The following is a 21584-nucleotide window of genomic DNA, read 5'->3' on the forward strand; positions in this document are numbered from 1 at the left end:
TGCATGATCCGGGGTTTTAATTAAAAATATGCTAATCTGATCCAAAATTGCATGCAGAATTCAAAAATGTGATCAGAATGTACAAATAATAACTCCAAACATGATAAAAATCTACGAAAATGTCACGTCACGCAAGTACGCGATCTCATTGGCCTGACGTCATCGTACAGGTTGACTGAATTAGCAGACGAAATAACACATAGTGTGCTGTGAGAAGCAGGATACACTTCGCGTATTTCTACTTTACGTTAGTGTCTAGTATGGTTAAATTCGAGGTCTATACATTGGGTAATAAACTGAGTGGTATATTTTAGACTTAAAATGAATCCTGCGCAGACAGTGAGGCAGAAAACTTATAAATGGCGTAGAGTTCCGATGTGCAATAGCACATCGCATACCATACCAAACAAATTGTTTATAAACGTTCCAAAGACGCTAAAACTAGGGAGAAATGGATTTTGGCGAGCTGGAGAAATTCTGGTGATGTATCGGAAAAGTCTACAGTTTATTTTTTTGAAGATTTTAACGTAAGATGAATTTGTTTGAATTTTCAAATCACTTTACCATGTCAGCTGTTCTAGTGGTAAAACTTTAAATTTTAATGTATGATGCTTGATTTAAATGCTTCAATTACATCATGGAATATGAAAGTAATAAACAGTGCATTAAATAATGCTGATTATTAAAGTATTCTCCAAACCTAACCTATGTTTTGGGTGATACATGTCAAGATAATAAATCAAAGGGGTTATGAACCATTTTGACAGCTCTAATTCTACCAATATATCTTGACATGGGACAGTTATGTATGTCTTTATTGAAGAGCTTAATTGGTAAAGAAATTTAGGCTATATCTAAATACTCTATAATGTAACAAAGAATAGGCGTGTACATCATGAAAGGAAACAACGTGAATTTAACAAATGTATAACTCTACACAAAACCAATGCTTGTCTGTTGGAGTCTTATAAGTTAACAATGCTCAATTATAATAATTATCATAATATTAATGAAATAAGTAACATAATTTCACACAGGTGAAAATAGTGATGTAGGTGTTTAAAATATTATCCAACTTAGCCTAAGTTTTAGGTTATACAAGTCAAGTCAATAAACCGAAGGGTAAAAATACCGCGCGAGTTGGCCGTGCGGTTAGGAGCGCGCAGCTGTGAGCTCGCATCCGGGAGATAGTGGGTTTTGAACCCCACTGCCGGCAGCCCTGAAGATTGTTTTCCGTGGTTTCCCATTTTCACACCAGGCAAATGCTGAGGCTGTACCTAAGGCCACGGCCGCTTTGTTCCCATTCCTAGGCCTTTCCAGTCCCATCGTCGCCATAAGACCTATATGTGACGGTGTGACGTAAAGCCTTGTTAAAAGCCAAATGTAATTAATGTTACTGGCTTCACGCCCCGCTAACTACTTCTACGATTTTCGGAGACGCCGATGTGCAGGAATTTAGTCCTGCAGGAGTTATTTTACGTGCCAGTAAAAATACCGACACGAGGCTGACGTATTTGAGCACCTTCAACTACCACCGGACTGAACCAGGATCGAACCTGCCAAGTTGGGATCAGAAGGCCAGCACCTCAACAGTCTGAACCACTCAGCCCGACTTGTGAAAACTAGATGAAGTCATATTTATATTTATCATGTTTAACTTTTTCCCTCCACAAAGATATTTAATTCTCTTTCATGGGCCCCGGAAGTGGGTAGGCCAGTTGTCCCAACCATAAATATATATATTTTTGGGAATGATAGATTATAGCCCTATAGTACTATGATCTTTCTTTCTTTCCTTCTTTCTTTCTTTCTTAATCAGCTTATCCTTCAGGGTTGGTTTTCTCTCGGACTCAGCGAGGGATTTCACCTCTACTACTTCAAGGGCAGTGTCCTGGAACGTGATACTTTGAGTATGGTGATGAAACGGGTGAGGAGGGCCATTACCTCGCCCAGGCGGCCTCACCTGTTATGCTCAACAGGGGCCTTGTTGGAGGATGGGAGGATAGGAAGGGACAGACAAGGACGAGGGAAGGAAACGGCCGTGGCCTTAGGTGCCTGGAGGAGAAGTAGGAAAATACGAAAAACCACTTCGAGGATGGCTGAGGTGGGATTCGAAACCCTTCTACTCATTTGACCTCCCGAGGCTGAGTAGACCCCGTTCCAGCCCTCGTACTATTCGTTTTCAACTTTCATGGCAGAGCCGGGAATCGAAACCGGGCCTCCGGGAGTCTAACACATTAACCACTACACCACAGAAGCGGACTAGTACTATAATGCTACCTATATGTTTATGTTAGTGCTGAAATCCGATTTCTTACTTTACTAATGCTGAAAGCCCGAAAATGTAATGTTATTCTTTAATAGGGGAATCAGTCTAGAAGGAAATGTTGAAAGTGATGTGATTTCTATCCAGGTTCGATGTTATCCTAATACTATGGGTTACAGTACATTGCACGTATATAAAAGACGCCACTTACAAACTTGCTTGTTATCCGCGAATTTCTGCGGCCACAAAAGTCACTATTTTTCAAGAATGATGACGTCTACACATGGTAGATTGTCTGACTGTGCTGTTTTGAACCTTTCTTCCGTCATTTCGAAGTTATTCGCGATCATGAATAATAAACAATCGCCTTTTAGCAACGGCTGATGCACAACGGCTGGTAGAGCTCCATGCGGTACTGGATCGTGACGTCACAGCGCGCCGCTTACGTCAGAGGCCGTTTCACTCGCCTTGCGGAAAGGCACTATTAAATATTTTTTTAATGGTAGAAAACAAGGCAACATTCCACAATGTAATACGTTTACGTACTATTTCATTGGTGTACTTTTCAAAAAAAATATTTTTGAAAATGATGCATGTTCCCAATTAAGTGAATCCGTGACGGATAAATTTCTTGTAAAACATTTCAATCTCCGGTCAAGAGGATTTCAAATTGAATGCCTAGAGCTTCTTTCAGTTGTATTTTCAGAATTTTATATTATCATCTACTATCGCAGTAAGTCTTGTCATTTCAATTATAAATTTACAGAATGTATTTTGTTTGGTATCAAATACTATTAACTGTTTTATTTCAATAGTAGATCAGATAACCTCAAATGTTAACGGGGAAACCAAACTTCAATATTCTATTCCCAGAACCTATGTGTTATGTTGTCAAAGTAAGCTTATTACCTCACACCCTAGAGATATTCAAGATTCTCATTCTATTACCGTTACATTTATTTGTAGCTGGCGCCCATCAACAATTGTATGTGTAAGTAATTAGGTAAGTACTAAGTGTGAGTACATAGTCGTACGATTGAATATTTTATATCATGAATATTTTAACTCAGTTTCGTTCTTAATTAATGAGCTAACCACAACGGAAATCTTCTCACGGAACTGGAGTGTTTATCATAGATACAGGTTAAGAACGACAGGAGGGCGAGTATTCATAGTGGTGACAGAAGAATTTGTAATGTAGGAAAAAGTTTAGGATTGAGAAACATGAAATTCTAGGTGTAAATCTTACCTCTACAGATAACAGACAACTTGATATTTTTGGAGTGTGCAGACATGGAGTGTTTGGCGCTGACGCTAATGCGGAATTATTCGACAAGGTACTAGCTATGAGCGGAACGATACAGTAAGGAACGTTATTGCAGTTGGTGATTTAAATTTAGCAAATGATAACTAGGAAGATAAGACGGGAGACAGAAACCATGATCAACGAATTGTGAATAAGTTAATCTCGGAAGGGCATCTGAATCAGAAAATGATTGAACCAACTAGAGGCAAAAATGTTCTAGACGTGGTGTTGATAAAACCAGATGGGCTCTGTAGAGAAATTGATAGATCGTATAAGTGTCATTGGAGCTGTTTATGCCATTGTTCAAAAATAATTGATAGAAAGGAAGGCTGTATAATTAGGAATGATTGGCAATACCATATGGTTGATAAGAGAAACATGGGGGAAGTTTTAAAAAGCAAGTATGATCAGTGGAAAATGTTAAATATAAATGTAAACAGCCTATGGGACGAGTTTAAATCAATTGTCGAGGAGTGTGAAGGAATATATATACGTTTAAGTGTGGTAGGGAATGGTAAGGATCCACTATATTATAATCGAGAAATGAAGAGGTTAAGAGGGATATGCATGTTAGAAAAAACAGATAGATTTATGAATGTTTACGGGAGTAAGGTGAGATTGAATAAACCTAACTAGGAAATTGAATTTAACAAAAAAGCCAAATAAGGATAACATAATTTCAAACAAAACTGGCAGCCACATGAATTTTAGTGAGCAGTGGTGGGTATTTATAGGTACTTAAAGGCAAAAACAGGTTCGAGGTAGGACATCAAGGGATCGTAGGGATACAGTCCATTTGATCTGTGAATCCAAAATATCTGCCATATATTACTGGAATCCTGCGATCGTTAAATTTCAGTCTAACCATTGTCACCTTTGTCTCCCTCTACTTCGGTTCCTCTCCGCTATTCTACTTTGTAACCAATCCTCCTCCATACGTCTCATATGACCCTAGCCCCACGAAGTCATAAGCCACAATTCTGATTTTAACTTAGCCGTTATCTCTCATTCTGCGTACCCCTCCCCCCTCCCATTGTTCCCAACTGCTTGTACCAGCAATCATTCTCACACCTTCATGCCTTTACTTCCAACTTATGATAAGTTGTTTTGAGTCTACCCATCTCTCACCCTCGTGGAGTAAACAGACGTTGTAAAGATAATTTCGACCACTTGCTAAATTCTTTTTTACACCGTTGATAGCACCTGTGAGCTGATTGGATTTCACTCATTATACACATCCTGACTATTTGAGATGATCCACGTGTTCTAGTTTTGATTTACTACTTGACAGTCCTCCTGGGTTTCTTCTCAACTAACATCACTTTAAACTGATATTTTTATTGCCGATGGAGCATGTTTTATTTTTGTGGATATTTTGAGAAACGTTAGACAGTACTGTAAATTCGTATTTAGGAGATTTTTCGATCGTGTGATTTATGGGACGTATAGGGAGTTCAAAAGGAATGTTCTCACCTGTCGGTCCGTCAGTTTCAGCTGCCCAGCAAGATGTCTTCTTTCCTCTGGACTGAGGTACTTGTGACCGCCAAACCTCTTCTCCAATGTCGCTGTCTGCTCAGCCGTGAATCGAACTTGGCCGCCCTTGCGCTTGTTGTGACCGTGACGGGCCAGCAAAGACAGCGAGTAGCCAGGCAACACTGTCCAACACCGTCCGAAACCTGAAGTAATAACATCATCGTATCCAGTGACGCGAAAAGTACATCATAAAAGTAAATGGGCTGAATTACAATCACTTGAGAAATATTTGACTGAATTACAAGTTACTTTTTCAACAAATAATCAGTAAAATTACGATTACAATTACTGTACTGTACGCCAGGCTTTAGGACATCACTGATATTCCCTTCGAATGATAAAAGATTTGTCAAGGAAAAATACATCACTTCAGTTTGCGTTCTGTGGCTATCATCATTGAGTGAATCTGGGGTTTATCTACTTCTCTAAATGTTCAGCGTACTGGCCTTCGATGGAGAGAGCCCCGAGTTCCATTCCAGACTGGGCCGATTATTTGAACTACGGGATCTTTTATTCACAGTGGGGCCGGCCGCGCAGCGCAGCGGGTAGATGGGCGAGCCAGTCATACGACCACATGGCACCTCGCTGTGCTTGGGGCCGGGAGAGCGCCCGTATGAATCGCATGTAAATAACAAGCACACATAATAACGCATAAACAAAGTAAAATAATTTCTCACCTTGTCACAGAACATGTTGAAAATGTCTTTCACCTGCATCTACACATTTCTGGCATCATCTAAGGAAATGTTCATTCATACGCATTAGTTCATCTACCGAGATAGCCACAATTTCTCTCGTGATATTTTATTTGAGTTCGTCTACAGTGTGAAAATGGGAGTGTTGGCGCCAGTAACTGAAGACAGGATAATAGGGCCTACAGGTTTTGAAACCACACTCACTGGGCAGAGATATAGGAATGATATTCTCGTACCATTTTTTAACAATTGACGGGCAATGAATGCCAGTCTGGATATTTCCAGCAAGACTCGGCAACCGCGCATACGGCTAACGAGTCATTAAATTTAATAATGAAAATTTTTGACAACAGAGTAATTAGATCGCCAGATCCCCAGTTCTTACGGTATGCGATTTTTATTTTTGGGACAATTGAGAAATAAGGTTTATGCAACAAACCCTCACACTGCAGATGAACTCAAACAAAATATCAGGAGAGAAATTTAGGCTATCTCGGTAGATGGACTTACACGTATGAATGAACATTTCCTTAGATGGAGCTAGAAATGTGTAGATGCAGTTGGAGGACATTTTCAACATCTTCTGTGACAAGGTGAGAAATTATTTTACTTTGATTATGCGATATTATGTGTGTTTGTTATTTACATGCGATTCATATGGGCGCTCTCCCGGCCCCGAGCTCAGCGAGTTGCCAGGTGCTCGTCTGACCAGCTCGCCCATCTACCGCTGCGTTGCGCCGGCCCCACTTTGGGTGAAAGACCCTGTATTTCGTCGTAAAAATCAAGCCCATGATTCTGTTTTTGGAAGATGAAATGGAAGTCAGGGTGCCTCGAATAACGCTCAGGCAAACATTCGAAGCAATGTTCTTTCAATGTATCCAGAAGAACTTTATCATATCAATGTTTTTCTTCCATTCTTGGATTACCTTTTCGATTATCTGTCCATTAGATCCACACGTGCCGAACGCAACCTCATACTTAAACTCCAGTCTCTAATTCCTGGTTTTCAAAATGACTTTAATTCCAAAACAACTGCAGGCGTATGCGAAAGAGGCTTGCCACGGACTGTCACAGATCTTCGATGGAAATTAAGCGTATAGTTTCACTTTTACGAAACGCAACAAAATGAACCGAAAATTGGTACTGAAGCTTTTCTCCACACCGTAAAGCACTTCTACCTTAACATTAAAGAACGTTTAATCATCTTATGTGTCATACCAGTTACAACATCATTGACGAGGCGCGTAAGCCCTGTGTATGATCCAATATGAAACAGGATAGACTGAATACCTAGTATTGCAACATGGAGGTAATTGGCCTTTCGCGAGAAGACATCCAAGAAGACATGTAGGACGTGTAACAACATATTACCTTCTTATGCCTGTTGTACATCATCAGATCTTTCTTTCAGTTAAATTCTTCACAAGGAAAATTGTCAGATTTTGTCAAATATTGTCCAACATTGCTGAAGGTTTGACAAGATTTGAAAATATTTGGCAAGGTTTGACAGCGAGTTGTTTTTACATGGAGCAGTTATGGTTCTAGGAGTAGCAGTAGAATATACCCTTAAAGAGAAGAGAAACGCGCAATAAACCATAATTTACATGGGAAAATAGTAACGTGATTATGTTCAACATAATGTATTTATTTTCATTCGCAGAGGTTATGTTTTATTGCATTCACTCGCATAAATTGAATAAAATCGCGGAAATGCAACGGAAATTTACATCTTATAGAACTTTGAGCCGTACTGTTAAGCACTGGAAATACTTAAGTTGCGTATGAAATTGTATGTGATGCTGGATTTAGAATGTTAAACTAGTAGTATTTCTTGTAATATTTCCTTTCGATGGACTTGCTTGTTGTTGTAGTTGTTGTTGGTATTTATGTTTTAACTTCACTTTATTATCATTTGTAGTGTTAAGCTAGTAGTAAGCTCAATCTATGATATTGTCAAGCACTTCTTCTTCTCTTCTTCTTCTACTACTACTACTACTACTACTACTACTACCGCTTTTCCAACACCCGTGGCGTCGCGGATGCGAGCTGTGCTGCACATGTGGATTTCGTTCTGTTTTACGGCCGGAGGCCCTTCCTGACGCCAACCCTATATGGAGGGATGTTATCACTACTGCATGTTTCTGTGGTGATTGGTAGTGCAGTGTGTTGTCTGAATATGAAGAGGGAAGTGTTGGGACAAACAAAAACACCCAGTCCCGGGGCCAGAAGAATTAATCAGACGCGATTAAAATATCTGACCCGGCTGGGAATCGAAACCGGGACCCTCTGAACTGAGGGCCTCAACGCTGACCATTGAGCCAATAAGTCTGACCATACTGTTAAGCACTGGAAATACTTAAGTTGTGCATCAGTTTGTATATGATGATGCTGGATTTAGAATGCTGAACTAGTAGTAATTCTTGTAATATTTCCTTTCCGTGCAATTGCTTGTACTCTTGCTGTTGTTGTTGTTGTTGTTGGGTAATCATGTTTTAACTTTACTTTATTATCACACTACTGTACGTGACCATTGCCATCGGAATATTTCCCAATTGCGATGTATTTGTTTATAATAAAAATGTGTGAAAACGTATCCGTAATATAATAATAATAATAATAATAATAATAATAATAATAATAATAATAATAATAATAATATGCAAATATCGTCATAAATCGAATATTGCTGACTGTGTTTGCTTATAGGTTACCATACAGTAATAAACACAAAATCTGTCACTTCCCTGTGATTTTTTCCTGCAATCTCCTCGTACGCTGCCGCTTTATTGTAGTACTCTAGTGAGCCCACTGGGTACACATACAACATCCCTCGGTCATGAAGACGAACTCATTTCTGTTGTTTTGATTCCCGGCAATCCCAGCATGCCCAGCGTCCTAGCGCTCACCGTCAATACTCGCATTCCATCGGTCATTTCTGTCAAACACTTGGCAATTCTTTAATCAAAAAGAACATGTTATGATTTACTTTCAAGACTTTTAAAGACTTCTCAAGCCTTCCCAAGTATTGCAAGTGATTTAACAAGTAAACTTGCGAAGTATTGAAATGTCATGTGAAGTCTTTTGAAGTCTTAAATTTCACAAAAATTTGGCCGTGTACAACAGGCTTTAATGTATGTGATTTCTTGTTCGTTATTAAATTGTCAAATTCATTGAACAAATAAAATAGAATCCCTTGTCTAGGAATGTAGAGGGAATATCCGCGTATCCCACTGATGTATTTTGTAAACGCTGGATGTGTCGATATGGTGGTGGAATCCTCCTCCCCCCCGTCTCCACCGTTTGTCGGGTATTTTTAGATCTGCACTTGCAGGTACCCCTCGTCAAGTGGGTATTATTTGCAGCTTGCCGTACTACAACACAACGCACGCCTACTGACAGGGCTATCAGTTTGTCAGCAGGAAATTGTAGTGAGGAATAGCCACGAAGTGCTGCGCGGAGAGATAAGCACTGCTGCTGTAGCTACAGTACTGCCATAATCTGAAAGTTGACATGTGGCGAAGTGTTCTCGGCTCATCTCAGCATCTTGTGCTGATGTTAGCAACAATCATCCTCAACGTTGTCATCAAGACAGCGAATCCGAAATGCATTACTTTCGTATTCAGCTTTTATTCTTAAAATGAATCGAGTTTACTACTAGCCTGACGTATGCTTTGGACTGAACTTGCGATAAATCAGATTTGTCCCTCACAATTTAGAAAGAGTTTAGGATACAAGCAGGTTTGCAGTTTTGTGAGAAATCCAAACAGCAGCGAAGTAATATTTCATTTTTGAAATGCGCACTTATTGGCCGTGAAAATTATGAATTTGCGAGAGTAATCTCAGTTTAAGTATTTGAGATTCCCACAAGAAAAGATGATACGGGAATTGTACAAGAAAAAGGCACACGGGGACAGAATAGAAGTTCGACAGACACAGTGGAAACGTGCTGATGTTGAGGAAGACGCGAAGGAGTGGTCGCAAAATGTAGACTAGCGAGCATCTACCTATGCAACCAGCCGAGCATCTCCCTCTCCTTCAGCAAGTCTCCTATGGCCCATAGAGTAGCAAATTCACTCTCTCACGCTTCCCTGGTATTGTGTTGTTTACAGTTTTTACTACTAATAGATGTCCGACTCGTTGGCTGAACGGTCAGCGTACTGGCCTTCGGTTCAGAGGGTCCCGGGTTCGATTCCCGGCGGGGTCGGGGATTTTAACCTTAATTGATTAATTCCAATGGCACGGGGGCTGGGTGTATGTGTTGTCTTCATCGTCATTTCATCCTCATTACGATGCGCAGGTCGCCTACGGGAGTCAAATAGAAAGATCTGCACCTGGCGAGCCGAACCCGTCCTGGGATATCCCGGCACTAAAAGCCATACACCATTTCATTACTACTAATAGATGACTCTTTTGAAAGGTTTGTTTCAAAGTCTAGATAATAATAATAATAATAATAAAATATTTAATCAGTTTACTGTCCACGGTTTGATTTTCCCCCGTACTCAGCGAGGTATCCGTCCTCTACCGCCTCTAGGGCATCTGGCCGGTGGATACAACTGGGAATGAGGACTAGAACCTTGCCCAAGCGGCCTCACCTGCTATGCTGAACAGGAGCCTCGTGGGGGATGGGAATATTGGAAGGGATAGGCAAGGGAGAGGGAAGAAAGTGGTTGTGGCCTTAAGTTAGGTATCATCCCGGCATTTTCCTGGAGAAGTAGTGGTAAAACACGGAAAGCCACTTTGTGGATGGCTGAGGTAGGAATCGAATCCCCTCTACTCAGTTGATCCCCCCAGGGGGAGTGGGCCCCGTTCCATTCCTCGTACGACTTTCCAAATTTCGTGGCAGAGCCAGAATCGAACCCGAGCCACCGGGCATGGCAGCTAATCACACTAACTACTACACCACAAAAGCGGACTCAAAGTCTAGAGGTTACATTAACAAGAATTAACTGACCGTCAAGACTGGCATCAGTTAACATATGATTCTTATTCTAGCATTTATAACTGTTAGATTCTTCAGTCTGCCGAAATTAATTTCGAATAAGTAAATTTGTAAACTACCTGAAGAAGAGAACGTATGGTAACTGAAGTTTACCTGAAAAAGAGACAACTTAATTGGTATGGCGTATGGCTTTTAGTGCTGGGAGTGTCCGAGGGTAGGTTCCGCTCTCCTGGTGCAGGTCTTCTGATTAGACGCCCGTAGACGACCTGCGCGTAAGTTATTATTATTTTCCTAATTAAATATGATCGAAGTATTGAAAGAAGAACTACACATTGGGGAGTAAACGTTATAATGATTAAAGGCAATGATTAAAGCTAACTGTATTGTTTTGTTCCTTCCTTCCTTCCTTCCTTCCTTCCTTCAGAGCAGTGTAAGGAGCGATGTTTATATTTACTCCCTGCGGTGGTAATCGAGACGACTGCGCAGCCTGATCTTTGTGACTTGCGGGCAGAATTCTCACTACGTCACCAGGCCTGGCCGTTTTGTGACCACTCGCTGATGCAATCATAATTTAGGGAGGAATTGAAATCTGGGTCCTCGATTGACTGTTGCACCATGTAAATGAGTAATGCAAAAGATAAATGCTAAGGTCTTTGAGGCGCTGTGGTAGCTACTGTTGAACATCAGAGATGACCTGTTGAAATACTTTTCATTACTCTAGGGCCCGATAAAATATATGATAGGCCTCTTAACACAGCAATCACCACCTCGGCACTTTATGGAATGTTCATGCCTTCCGCATAGCTGAATAGATGTTATTACGTTCTTTTTTAACTCCTCCCCTCTTACGTGAAGAGAGCGTGTACTCTAAACATAGACCCAAGATGATTCAGTGACACAATTTACGACATATTCCTCAGTATTACAGGTCGTCAAATTGAAGTATAAGGGACTGATGACCAAGCCGCGTGAGTAGCTCGGACGATAGAGCGCTGGTATTCTGAGCCCAACTTAGCAGGTTCGATCCTGGCTCAGTCCGGTGGTATTTGAAGATGTTCAAATACGTCAGCCTCGTGTGGGTAGATTTACTGGCACGTAAGAGAACTCCTGCGGGACAAACTTCTGGCATCTAGGCGTCTCCAGAAACCGTACAAGTAGTTAGTGGGACGTAAAAACAAAATTATAAAAAATATATTACTACTGGTGACCAAAGTTCTCTCAAGACCGCTCACATCTCCCTTTATAATTTCAGCTTCTAGTAAATCTTCTCTAACGAGTCCTTGTTTCCGTTATATTTAGAATATTCCGTTCATAAAATAATTTTTGTTTGTTTATTTACAATCTGCTTTACGTCCCACCTGGTCTTATAGCGACGATGGGATAACAAACGGCTGGGAATAGGAATGAAGCGACCGTGGCCTTAATTAAGTTATAACCCCAGCATTTACTTGCTGTGAAAATAGGAAACCACGGAGGAAAGTTCTTCAGGGCTGTCGACAGTCGTGTTCGAACCCACTATCTCCCGAATGCATGCCGATAGCTACGTGACCCAAACCGCGCAGCCACTTGCTTGGTATAACAGAGCTCTACTACATTTCATGCATTCAGCTTATGTCGTAACTCATATCTACTTCATCCTATCAAAATGAATGAATACTTCCAAGGTTTGATTTTAAAATATTTGATGATTCGTGAAGTAAACAGATTTATTTTTGAAATTCGGCATCCACCAGTGAGAATTTCGAGAAGTCGATGTAGTGAAAATAGTGAGTACAGTGCAGTACTACCAACCATCTGTGTCAGTATTCGTGTTGCCCTGATTCTTGCAGTGAGAAGGATTTGCTCAAGACACAAGGAAATGCAGTCGCAGTTGCTCGCTTCTGAGCAAAGACTTTGGCATATATGTGTAAAAATTCCTTCTGTTTTATTGTTACTAAATTGTAATGTAAAAACCAAAACAAAAAAGTTCTATTGTATGCTTCTGACTCAAGTAAATGATTAGATAAACAATAGTGTGTATGGAGTTTAGTGTTAAATTTCTGAATGGAGTTGACCCCTTTCTGTGTTTGGAGGAGACTGTAATGTTGTACGGGTACTATTAGATAAACACTCCCTGCCTGTGGACTGGTTATTGCTGGGAAGACGGCTGTTAACTTTCCTGCTTAACTTCCTGAAGACTTGAGCCAGGATGCGGGGAAGCCACCCAACCAACGGGAAGTGCGGAGAGGACTTCCTAGCTCACAATCGCCTTACAATGTGATGTATATCACTGGAAATGTGCTGCAGGTAGCTTCATATGCAGCTCGGACCTCATATTTCAACTACAAGTTCCAGAAAACTGTGAGACGCGCAGGGGAAATTCCTTCATTTGCCTTGTTGTTCATTTCCCTAAATGCCAACATTATTCAGAAGACATCAACGTAAAACTTAATAAGCTGATAATTTTGTTGTTTGACCACACTAACATAATGATAAGTAACATTCTTGCTTGCCCATTAACACAAAGGGTTTCACCTCCGGGTGAAATAAAATAACTTCAAATCCTTCACTCTGACGTAAATTTGTTCCATCTTTATATCCTTGGTACTTGTTTTATGTTTTCCTGCTGCGTCTCAGTCTTTTTCAACCTACACCAATCTTCTCCAATCAGTCTATCAATCTGAATTCTGAATGTTGAAGTAAGCTTCAGTTTGGAACTACATTGTTATACATTTCACGAGCGTTCTTATATGCGATGTAGTTCAGTTTAAAATTCCAAGCGACCCCAAGAAATTGTTAGTGTTAAAATGGAGAAGTACTGTAAAGGAAAGAGCTGAGTTGAGTAATTTAATAGATATATTTACCATATGTTCTTATAAGAACTGAATTATGGCTGAGAAGGGATGTTATGGATGCAGAAAATTTCTCATGGCACTGTTTATAGTGGGGTCAGGTTAGACACGATAGGAGGGGACTTTTTATACTGGTGAAAGAACAATTTGTAAGCTACGAAAAAAGTTAAGGATGAGAAACGTGAAATTCAGGTGTAAGGTTTATTTCTAAAGATAATAGGCAACTTAATAGTTTTGGAATGTACAGACTTAGAGAAGGCTGGTGCTGATGTTGATGCGGAATCATTTGATAAAATAATCAGCTATGGGTGAATGATATTGTAGTGGGTGATCTGAATTTACCAAATTATGAGTAAATTGATATGGGAAGGGCAGCTGAATCAGAAAATGGTGGAACCAGCTACAAGGAGCAATATTCTAGACGTGGTGCTGATCAAACAAAGTGAGTTCTATAGATAAACTGAAGTGAAAGAGGGTATAGGTAATCATGAAGCTGTTTTTGTCGTAGTTAAAAATACATGTGACAGAAAGGAAGATTAGGACTCTAGGCAATAGAATAAGCTATGGAGGAAATGTTTGAGAAGCAATTATGAATATGGAAAATGGAAAATAAAAATGTAAACACCTTATGGTGTGGATTTAAACCAATATTGTTGAGTAGTGCGAGAACGGGTATGTAGGGCTACCTTTAAACGTATCATAACAGGGAAATAAATAGATTAAGACGGATGTGCAGATTAGAAATAAACAGAGTTAGGAATGATTGTTGGAGTAAGGGGAGATTGAGCTATCTTACTGGGAAATTGTATTTAAAAAAAAAAGAGAGCTAAGAAAAATATGACCGAGCTCGATAGCTGCAGTCGCTTAAGTGCGGCCAGTATCCAGTATTCGGGAGATAGTAGGTTCGAACCCCACTGTCGGCAGCCCTGAAAATGGTTTTCCGTGGTTTCCCATTTTCACACCAGGCAAATGCTGGGGCTGTACCTTAATTAAGGCCACGGCCGCTTCCTTCCCACTCCTAGCCCTTCCTTGTCCCATCGTCGCCATAAGACCTATCTGTGTCGGTGCGACGTAAAGCAACTAACACAAAAAAAGAAAAATATGATAGCAAAAATAATAGGCAGCCATATGAAATTTTAGGAAGAAATGGGAGGGTATGTATAGGTACTTTAAGGCAGAAACAGGCTCCAGGAAGGACATTCCAGGGGTCATTAATGAATAGCGTGAGTGTATATATGAGGACTTACAGAAGGCATAATTATTCAGTCCGCAGTATGTAAATGCAGTTTGGATATAAGGATAATGCACAGATAGAAGAGGCAACTAATACCGGTGAATTACTGGAATTTACCAATGATAATAACGACATTTATAAAACATACAAAAGTTGAAAGCCAGAAAATCAGTTGGGATTGGTAAGATTTCTGAGCATATATCAAAATAAAATTGTTGAGATATAGTGTCATATCTGAAATACTTACTTGATTACTGTTTGTATGAAGGAGTGATTAAAATGAATGGAGAGTTGTAATAGAAATCCCAGTGCACAACGGAAACGATGATAAACATAAAGCGGATAATTACAGGTCAGTCATCTTTACAGGTGTTAATTGTAAGCCGTGGGAAGGCATTCTTTCTGATTATATTAGATACGTTTTCGAAATGACAAACTGGTTTGATAGAGCCTTCGGGTTTACAGAAGAGATATTCCAGTGAAGCCTCAACTTGTAGGATTCCAGCAAGATATAGCAGATATTTTAGATTAAGGTGGTCAAATGGACGGTATCGCTATTGACCTATCCAAAGCATTTGTTGGGTAGATCATGAGAGATTACTGACGAAATTGAGGCCTATTGGACTAGAAAAAAGAGTGATTGAATGGGTGGCTTCATTTCTAGAAAATAGAACTCAGAATATTAGAGTAGGTGAAGCATTATCTGATCCTATAATGATTAAGAGGGGGACCCCGCAGGGCAGTAATATTGGACCTTTATTTTTTCTTATAGTTCCGGATGATGTTATACTGTGTAAAGTAGAAAATATGTTGCAGGATAGTGAGCGGGTATAAAAAGACCCAGACAATATTGTGAGTTGGATAGCAAAGAATAGCATGATGGTAAATGGGATGAAAAGTCAGGTTGTAAGTTTCACCCAGAGGAAACGTCCTCTCACATTTAATTACTGTGTTGATGGGGTGATGGTACCTCATGGGGAACACTGTAAGTACCTAGGTGTTAACATAAGAAATGATCTTCACTGGGGTAATCGCATTAACGAGTTTGTAAAGAAAGTTTACAGATCTCTTCACATGGTTTTGAGGGTATTTAGGGAGAGGGCGAATAAGTCTCTGGTAAGAGCCTGATGAGCGTATGGTTCAAATTTATGGACCCACATTTGTGTTACTTGATACGAGAACTGAGTGGGATCCAAAGGAAAGCACGATTTGTTTTGGGGAGTTTTCCGACAAAATATTAATGCTACAGAAAATTTTGAAAACTTTGAGCTGGAGAGATTTGGGTGTAAAGAGATGAGCTTCTGGACTATGTGGTATGTTACGAGGTGTCAGTGGAGGGATGGCGTGGAATAACATTAGTAGGCGAATGAGCTTGAACGGTGCTTTTTAAAGTAGGAAAGAAAACTTTATTTTCAAAGTTTGAATTGGAAAGGACAAATTTAGGCAAATTTAGGCAAATATTCATTTGTAGGACGAGGAGTAAGAGATTGGAATAATCTATGAAGGGAAATGTTCGACACATTTTCAAGTTCTCGGAAAATGTTTTTAAAAAAAGGCGAAGTAAATAATTGACAGGGAATCTGCCACCTGGGCGACATACCTAAATGCAGGTTATGATTGATTGATTGATTGATTGATTGATTGATTGATTGATTGATTGATTGATTGATTGATTGATTGATTGATTGATTGATTGATGAATAAGGTTATCCGCATTGGTACCGTAGTTTAAGATGAAGCTGTGAACATTGGCAATAAAACACCCACTCCGTTGTGCGTCGTTGATTAAATGACAATAACAGTGTTTAAGGTAGAAGTAATTACAATTACTATGCCCTTACTTATAATAATAATAATAATAATAATAATAATAATAATAATAATAATAATAGTAATATTTTAAAACCCGTGGTATTTGAGCCCTGACTGGCCTGAAGGATTGCAGATTACGAGGTGATACAATGTCAGTTGAACGAATCCTCTCGGTGTTCTAGACGAGGGTTGTCATCTCACTATTAGACAGTAACCATGTACTGTAGGCTGAGTGGACCTCGAACCAAATCTCAAGTCCAGGTAAAATGTACCTGACACGGCTGTGTATCAAAATCGGGGCCTCTGTCGTAGATGTACACTCGCTACCGCTAGACGGGTCTGGGGAATAATAATAATAATAATAATAATAATAATAATAATAATAATAATAATAATAATGGTTTTAAACCCCACTAACTACTTTTACGGTTTTGGAGATTCTGAGATGCCATAATTTTGTACTACAGAAGTTTCCTACGTACTAATAAATCTGTCGTCACGAGGCTGGCGTATTTGAGCACCTTCAAACACCACCGGACTAAGCCAGGATCAAACTCACCAACTTAGGCTCAGAAGACAAGGTCATTACGAATGATCTTACTGGGCTCACGTCCACCCGGTATATCAGCGGGTTAGGAAATCATAGATTTAGCTGGTAATAATTTTCTTTTACAGTTTTCCTGGGGTACAGTATTACGTCATTGTATTTTATTCATGGTCCTCACCATCATTAAGATTATCCCAATAGCGCGGGTGCGGTGCCAGAGCGTTCTCCATTTCTCAGTGTCTACGATCGCTTCTTCTCCTTGTCCTTATCGCCATTTCAGGTCTTGCTTTACTTGAACAGTCAAGTTTTTCCTTTAGTCCACCTTTGTGCCTTCCGTTTCCCTTTCGTTCCCATCTCTGAACGTGTCTAAACAATTTCAATGCTGATGGCATGATAAAACCCCGATGGGGATTTTATTTTACATTTTCTTGCTTTCTGGAACAATGATCTCAGGAGCATCATTTTTACAGCTTGAAGTTTTCCATTATCTCTGTTGTTGATGGTACAACTTTCAAGGTCGTGTGTTCTTATTGCTAAGAAATAAGCATGATACGAAGTTCTCTTGGGTCTTATAGAGATTTGTTCTTGGTATCTCGCTAAATTTGAGTACAAGTGGCCAAATAATTGTGAACGTATTTATCAGAGATTTTCATACAATGATAAACTGTAATTCCAGCAGACACACGTTATCTGACATCCTCTGCGTGTAATGACACGAAGCTAATATTAAGGGTGACCTAAGCAGCAAAAGTCTCAGCGAACAAGTGTTGATATACATCTGATCGTCGTGAGAGGTTTACGTCACCAAAGGAAATTGCCTTTGATTCGGAAAGAATTTATTTTTATGACCGGTATGTGAAGTCTGACGATGACTAATTTGTGAAAGGCAGCTGGTATCTCCCATACATTATTGGTTTGTTCGGAAGTAGATGTTTACGCACCAGGCGAAGGTACATTTTCTATATCTCTCCTGAGAACTAGGTTCAATACTGCACACGGGAACTAGAAGTAGTGTGACGTTTTGGACGATAGCAACAATATCATGCTTTCTCTTTCTGGAAGTGGGATGGATTTCTCGCAAGAGCTTCACGTGGGAGATGGAGAGTTGTTGGACAACACGGCTCCATGAGGTTCACAAGAGAGTTGGGGAGTTGCTAAACAACACAGCACGATGAGGTTCGCAAGAGAGTTGGAGAGTTGTTGAACAACACAGCACGATGAACTTCACAAAAGAAATGGAGAGTTTCTGGACAATACAGCAGGATGAATTACACAAGAGAGATGGGCAGTTGTTGGACAACACAGAACAACGAATTTCACAAGAGAGACGGGCAGTTATTGAACAACACAGCACGATGAGCTTCACAAGAGAGTTTTTGGACAACACGGCACGATGAGCTTCACTTGAGAGTTGTTGGACAACACAGCACGTTTAGCTTCACAAGAGAGTGAAAGAAGAATTTGTAAGCTACGGTACGAACAAGTTAAGGATGAAAAACATGAAATTCTGAGTGTAAGGCTCATCTCTAAAGATAATAGTCAACTTGATGACTTTGGAGTGTACAGACCGGGAAGGGGTAGCGCTGACGCTGATTCAGAATTATTTGATAAAATAATGAGCTATATGGGAAACGATAAGGAAAGGAAAGTGATTGTAGCGGGTGATCTCAATTTAGCAAATGCCAATTGGGAAAGTAATGCGAACGACAGGAAGCATGAACAACAAATGGCAAATAAGTAAATATGGGAAGGGCACCTGATTAAGAAAGTGATGGAACCAACTTGAGGGAAGAATATTCTGGATGTGGTGCTGGTGAAACCAGATGAGCTCTATAGAGAAACCGAAATAATAGGTGGTATTAGTGATCACGAAGCAGTTTTTATCGTAGTTAAAAATAATCTGCCACCTGGGCGACTGCTCTAAATGCAGATCAGTAGTGATTGAAAATTGAAATGTGAAAGAAAGGAAGGTATTAAAATTAGGACAATTAGGCAGTACCATATGGCTGATAAAACAGGCCTGAGGGAGTTTATAAAAAGTAACTATGATCGCTGGAAAATGGTAAATAAAAATGTAAACAGACCTTGGGATGGGTTTAAAGCAATTGTTGAGGAATGTGAAAATAGGTTTGTACCTTTAAAGTTGCTAAGGAACGGTAAAGATCCACTATATTGTAAGAGAAAAGTAAAGAGACTAAGAAGGAGGTGCAGGTTGGAACGAAATAGAGTTAGAAATGGTTATGGAAGTAAGGAGAAATTGAAGGGACTTACTAGGAAATTTAATATAGCAAAGAAGTCTGCTAAGGATAACATGATGGCAAGCATAATTGGTGGTCATACAAATTTTAGTGAAAAATGGAAGGGTATTTATAGGTACTTTAAGGCAGAAACAGGTTCAAGAATGACATTCCAGAGATCATTAATGAACAAGGGGAGTGTGTATGCGAGGATCTTCAAAAGGCAGAAGTATTCAGTCAGCAGTATGTGAAGATTGTTGGTTACAAGGATAATGTCCAGATAGGGGATGTGAGTAAACTAAAGAAGTATTAAAATTTACCTATGATAACAATGACATTTACAGTAAGATACAAAAGTTGAAAACTAGAAAAGCAGCTGGAATTGATAAGATTTCTGGGGATATACTAAAGGCAATGGATTGGGATATATTACCATATCTGAAATACTTATTTGATTATTGTTTGGTTGAAGGAGCTATACCAAATGAATGGAGTGTTGCTATAGTAGCCCATGTGTATAAAGGAAAGAGTGATAGATATAAAGCTGAAAATTACAGGCCAGTTAGTTTGACATGCAATGCATGTAAGCTTTGGGAAAGCATTCTTTCTGATTATATTAGACATGTTTGCGAAATTAATAACTGGTTTGACAGACGGCAGTTTGGGTTTAGGAAAGGTTATTCCACTGAAGCTGAGCTTGTAGGATTTCAGCAAGATATAGCAGATATCCTGGATGCAGGAGGCCAAATGGACTGTATTGAGATTGACCTATCTAAGGCATTTGATAGGGTAGATCATAGAAGACTACTGGAAAAAAATGAGTGCTATTGGACTAGGAAAACGAGTGACTGAATGGGTGGCTATAGAACTGAGAGAATTAGAGTAGGTGAAGCTTTATCTGACCCTGTAATAATTAAGATGGGAATTCCTCAAGGCAGTATTATTGGATTTTTATGTTTTCGTAAATATATCAATGATATGTGTAAAGAAGTGGAATCAGAGATAAGGCTGTTTGCAGATGATGTTATTTTGTACAGAGTAATAAGTAAGTTACAAGATTGTGAGCAGCTGCATGGTGACCTTGATAGTGTTGCGAGATGGACGCTGGACAATGGTTTGATGATAAACGGGGTTAAAAGTCAGGTTGTGAGTTTCACAAATAGGAAAAGTCCTCTGAGTTTTAATTACTGTGTTGATGCGGTGGAAGTTCCTTTCGGGGATCATTGTAAGTACCTAGGTATTAATTTAAGAAAAGACCTTCATTGGGATAATCACATAAATATGATTGTTAATAAAGGGTACAAGTCTCTGCACATGGTTATGTGGGTATTTATGGGTTGTAGTAAATATGTAAAGGAGAGGGCATGTAAGTCTCTGGTAAGACACCAACTAGAGTATGGTTCCAGTGTATGGGACCCTCACCAGGATTACTTGATTCAAGAACTGGAAACAATCCAAAGAAAAGCAGCTCGATTTGTTCTGGGTGATTTCCGACAAAAGAGTAGCGTTACAAAAATGTTGCAAAGTTTGAGCTGCAAAGACTTGGGAGAAAGGAGACGAGCTGCTCGATTAAGTGGTATGTTCCGAGCTGTCAGTGGAGAGATGGCGTGGGAGGACATCAGTAGACGAATAAGGTTGAGTGGTGTCTTTAAGAGTTGGAATTCAAGAGGACAAATTGGGGCAAGTATTCGTTTATAGGAAGGGGAGTTAGGGATTGGAATAACTTACCAAGGGAAATGTTCAATAATTTTCCAATTTCTTTGCGATCATTTAGGAAAAGTCTAGGAAAACAACAGATAGGGAATCTGCCATCTGGGCGACTGCCCTAACTGCAGATCAGTAGTGGTATTAACGTTTTTGGACAACACAGCATGATGAGCTCCACTTGAGAGTTGTTGGACAACACAGCACGATCAGTTTCTCAAGACAGTTGTTCGACAACACAGCACGATGAGTTGCACAGGAGAGTTGTTGGACAACGCAGCACGATGGGGGTCAGAAAAGAGAGGAAGAGTTATTAGAAAACACAGCATGATGGGATTCACAAGAGAGTTGTTGGACAACATAGCACGATGAGTTGCACAGGAGAGTTATTGGGCAATACAACACGATCAGTTTCTCAAGGCAGTTGTTGGAAAACACAGCGCGATGAGTTTCACAGAAGAGTTGTTGGACAACACA

General features: G+C 39.8%; 1 protein-coding gene across 2 annotated transcripts in view; it reads right to left on the reverse strand.

Moving 5' to 3' along the window:
- Positions 1-21584, reverse strand: part of LOC136864934 (hematopoietically-expressed homeobox protein HHEX homolog) — a 58080-nt gene that overhangs the window by 13693 nt on the left and 22803 nt on the right. For both annotated transcript variants that reach the window (XM_067142345.2, XM_067142344.2), the window contains exon 2: positions 5046-5248. In XM_067142345.2, coding sequence (XP_066998446.2) covers positions 5046-5248 — 203 coding nt within the window. The remainder of the gene's footprint in view (positions 1-5045; positions 5249-21584) is intronic.

The sequence above is a fragment of the Anabrus simplex genome, chromosome 2 (genome assembly GCF_040414725.1).
Source record: "Anabrus simplex isolate iqAnaSimp1 chromosome 2, ASM4041472v1, whole genome shotgun sequence".
Lineage (NCBI taxonomy): Eukaryota > Metazoa > Arthropoda > Insecta > Orthoptera > Tettigoniidae > Anabrus > Anabrus simplex.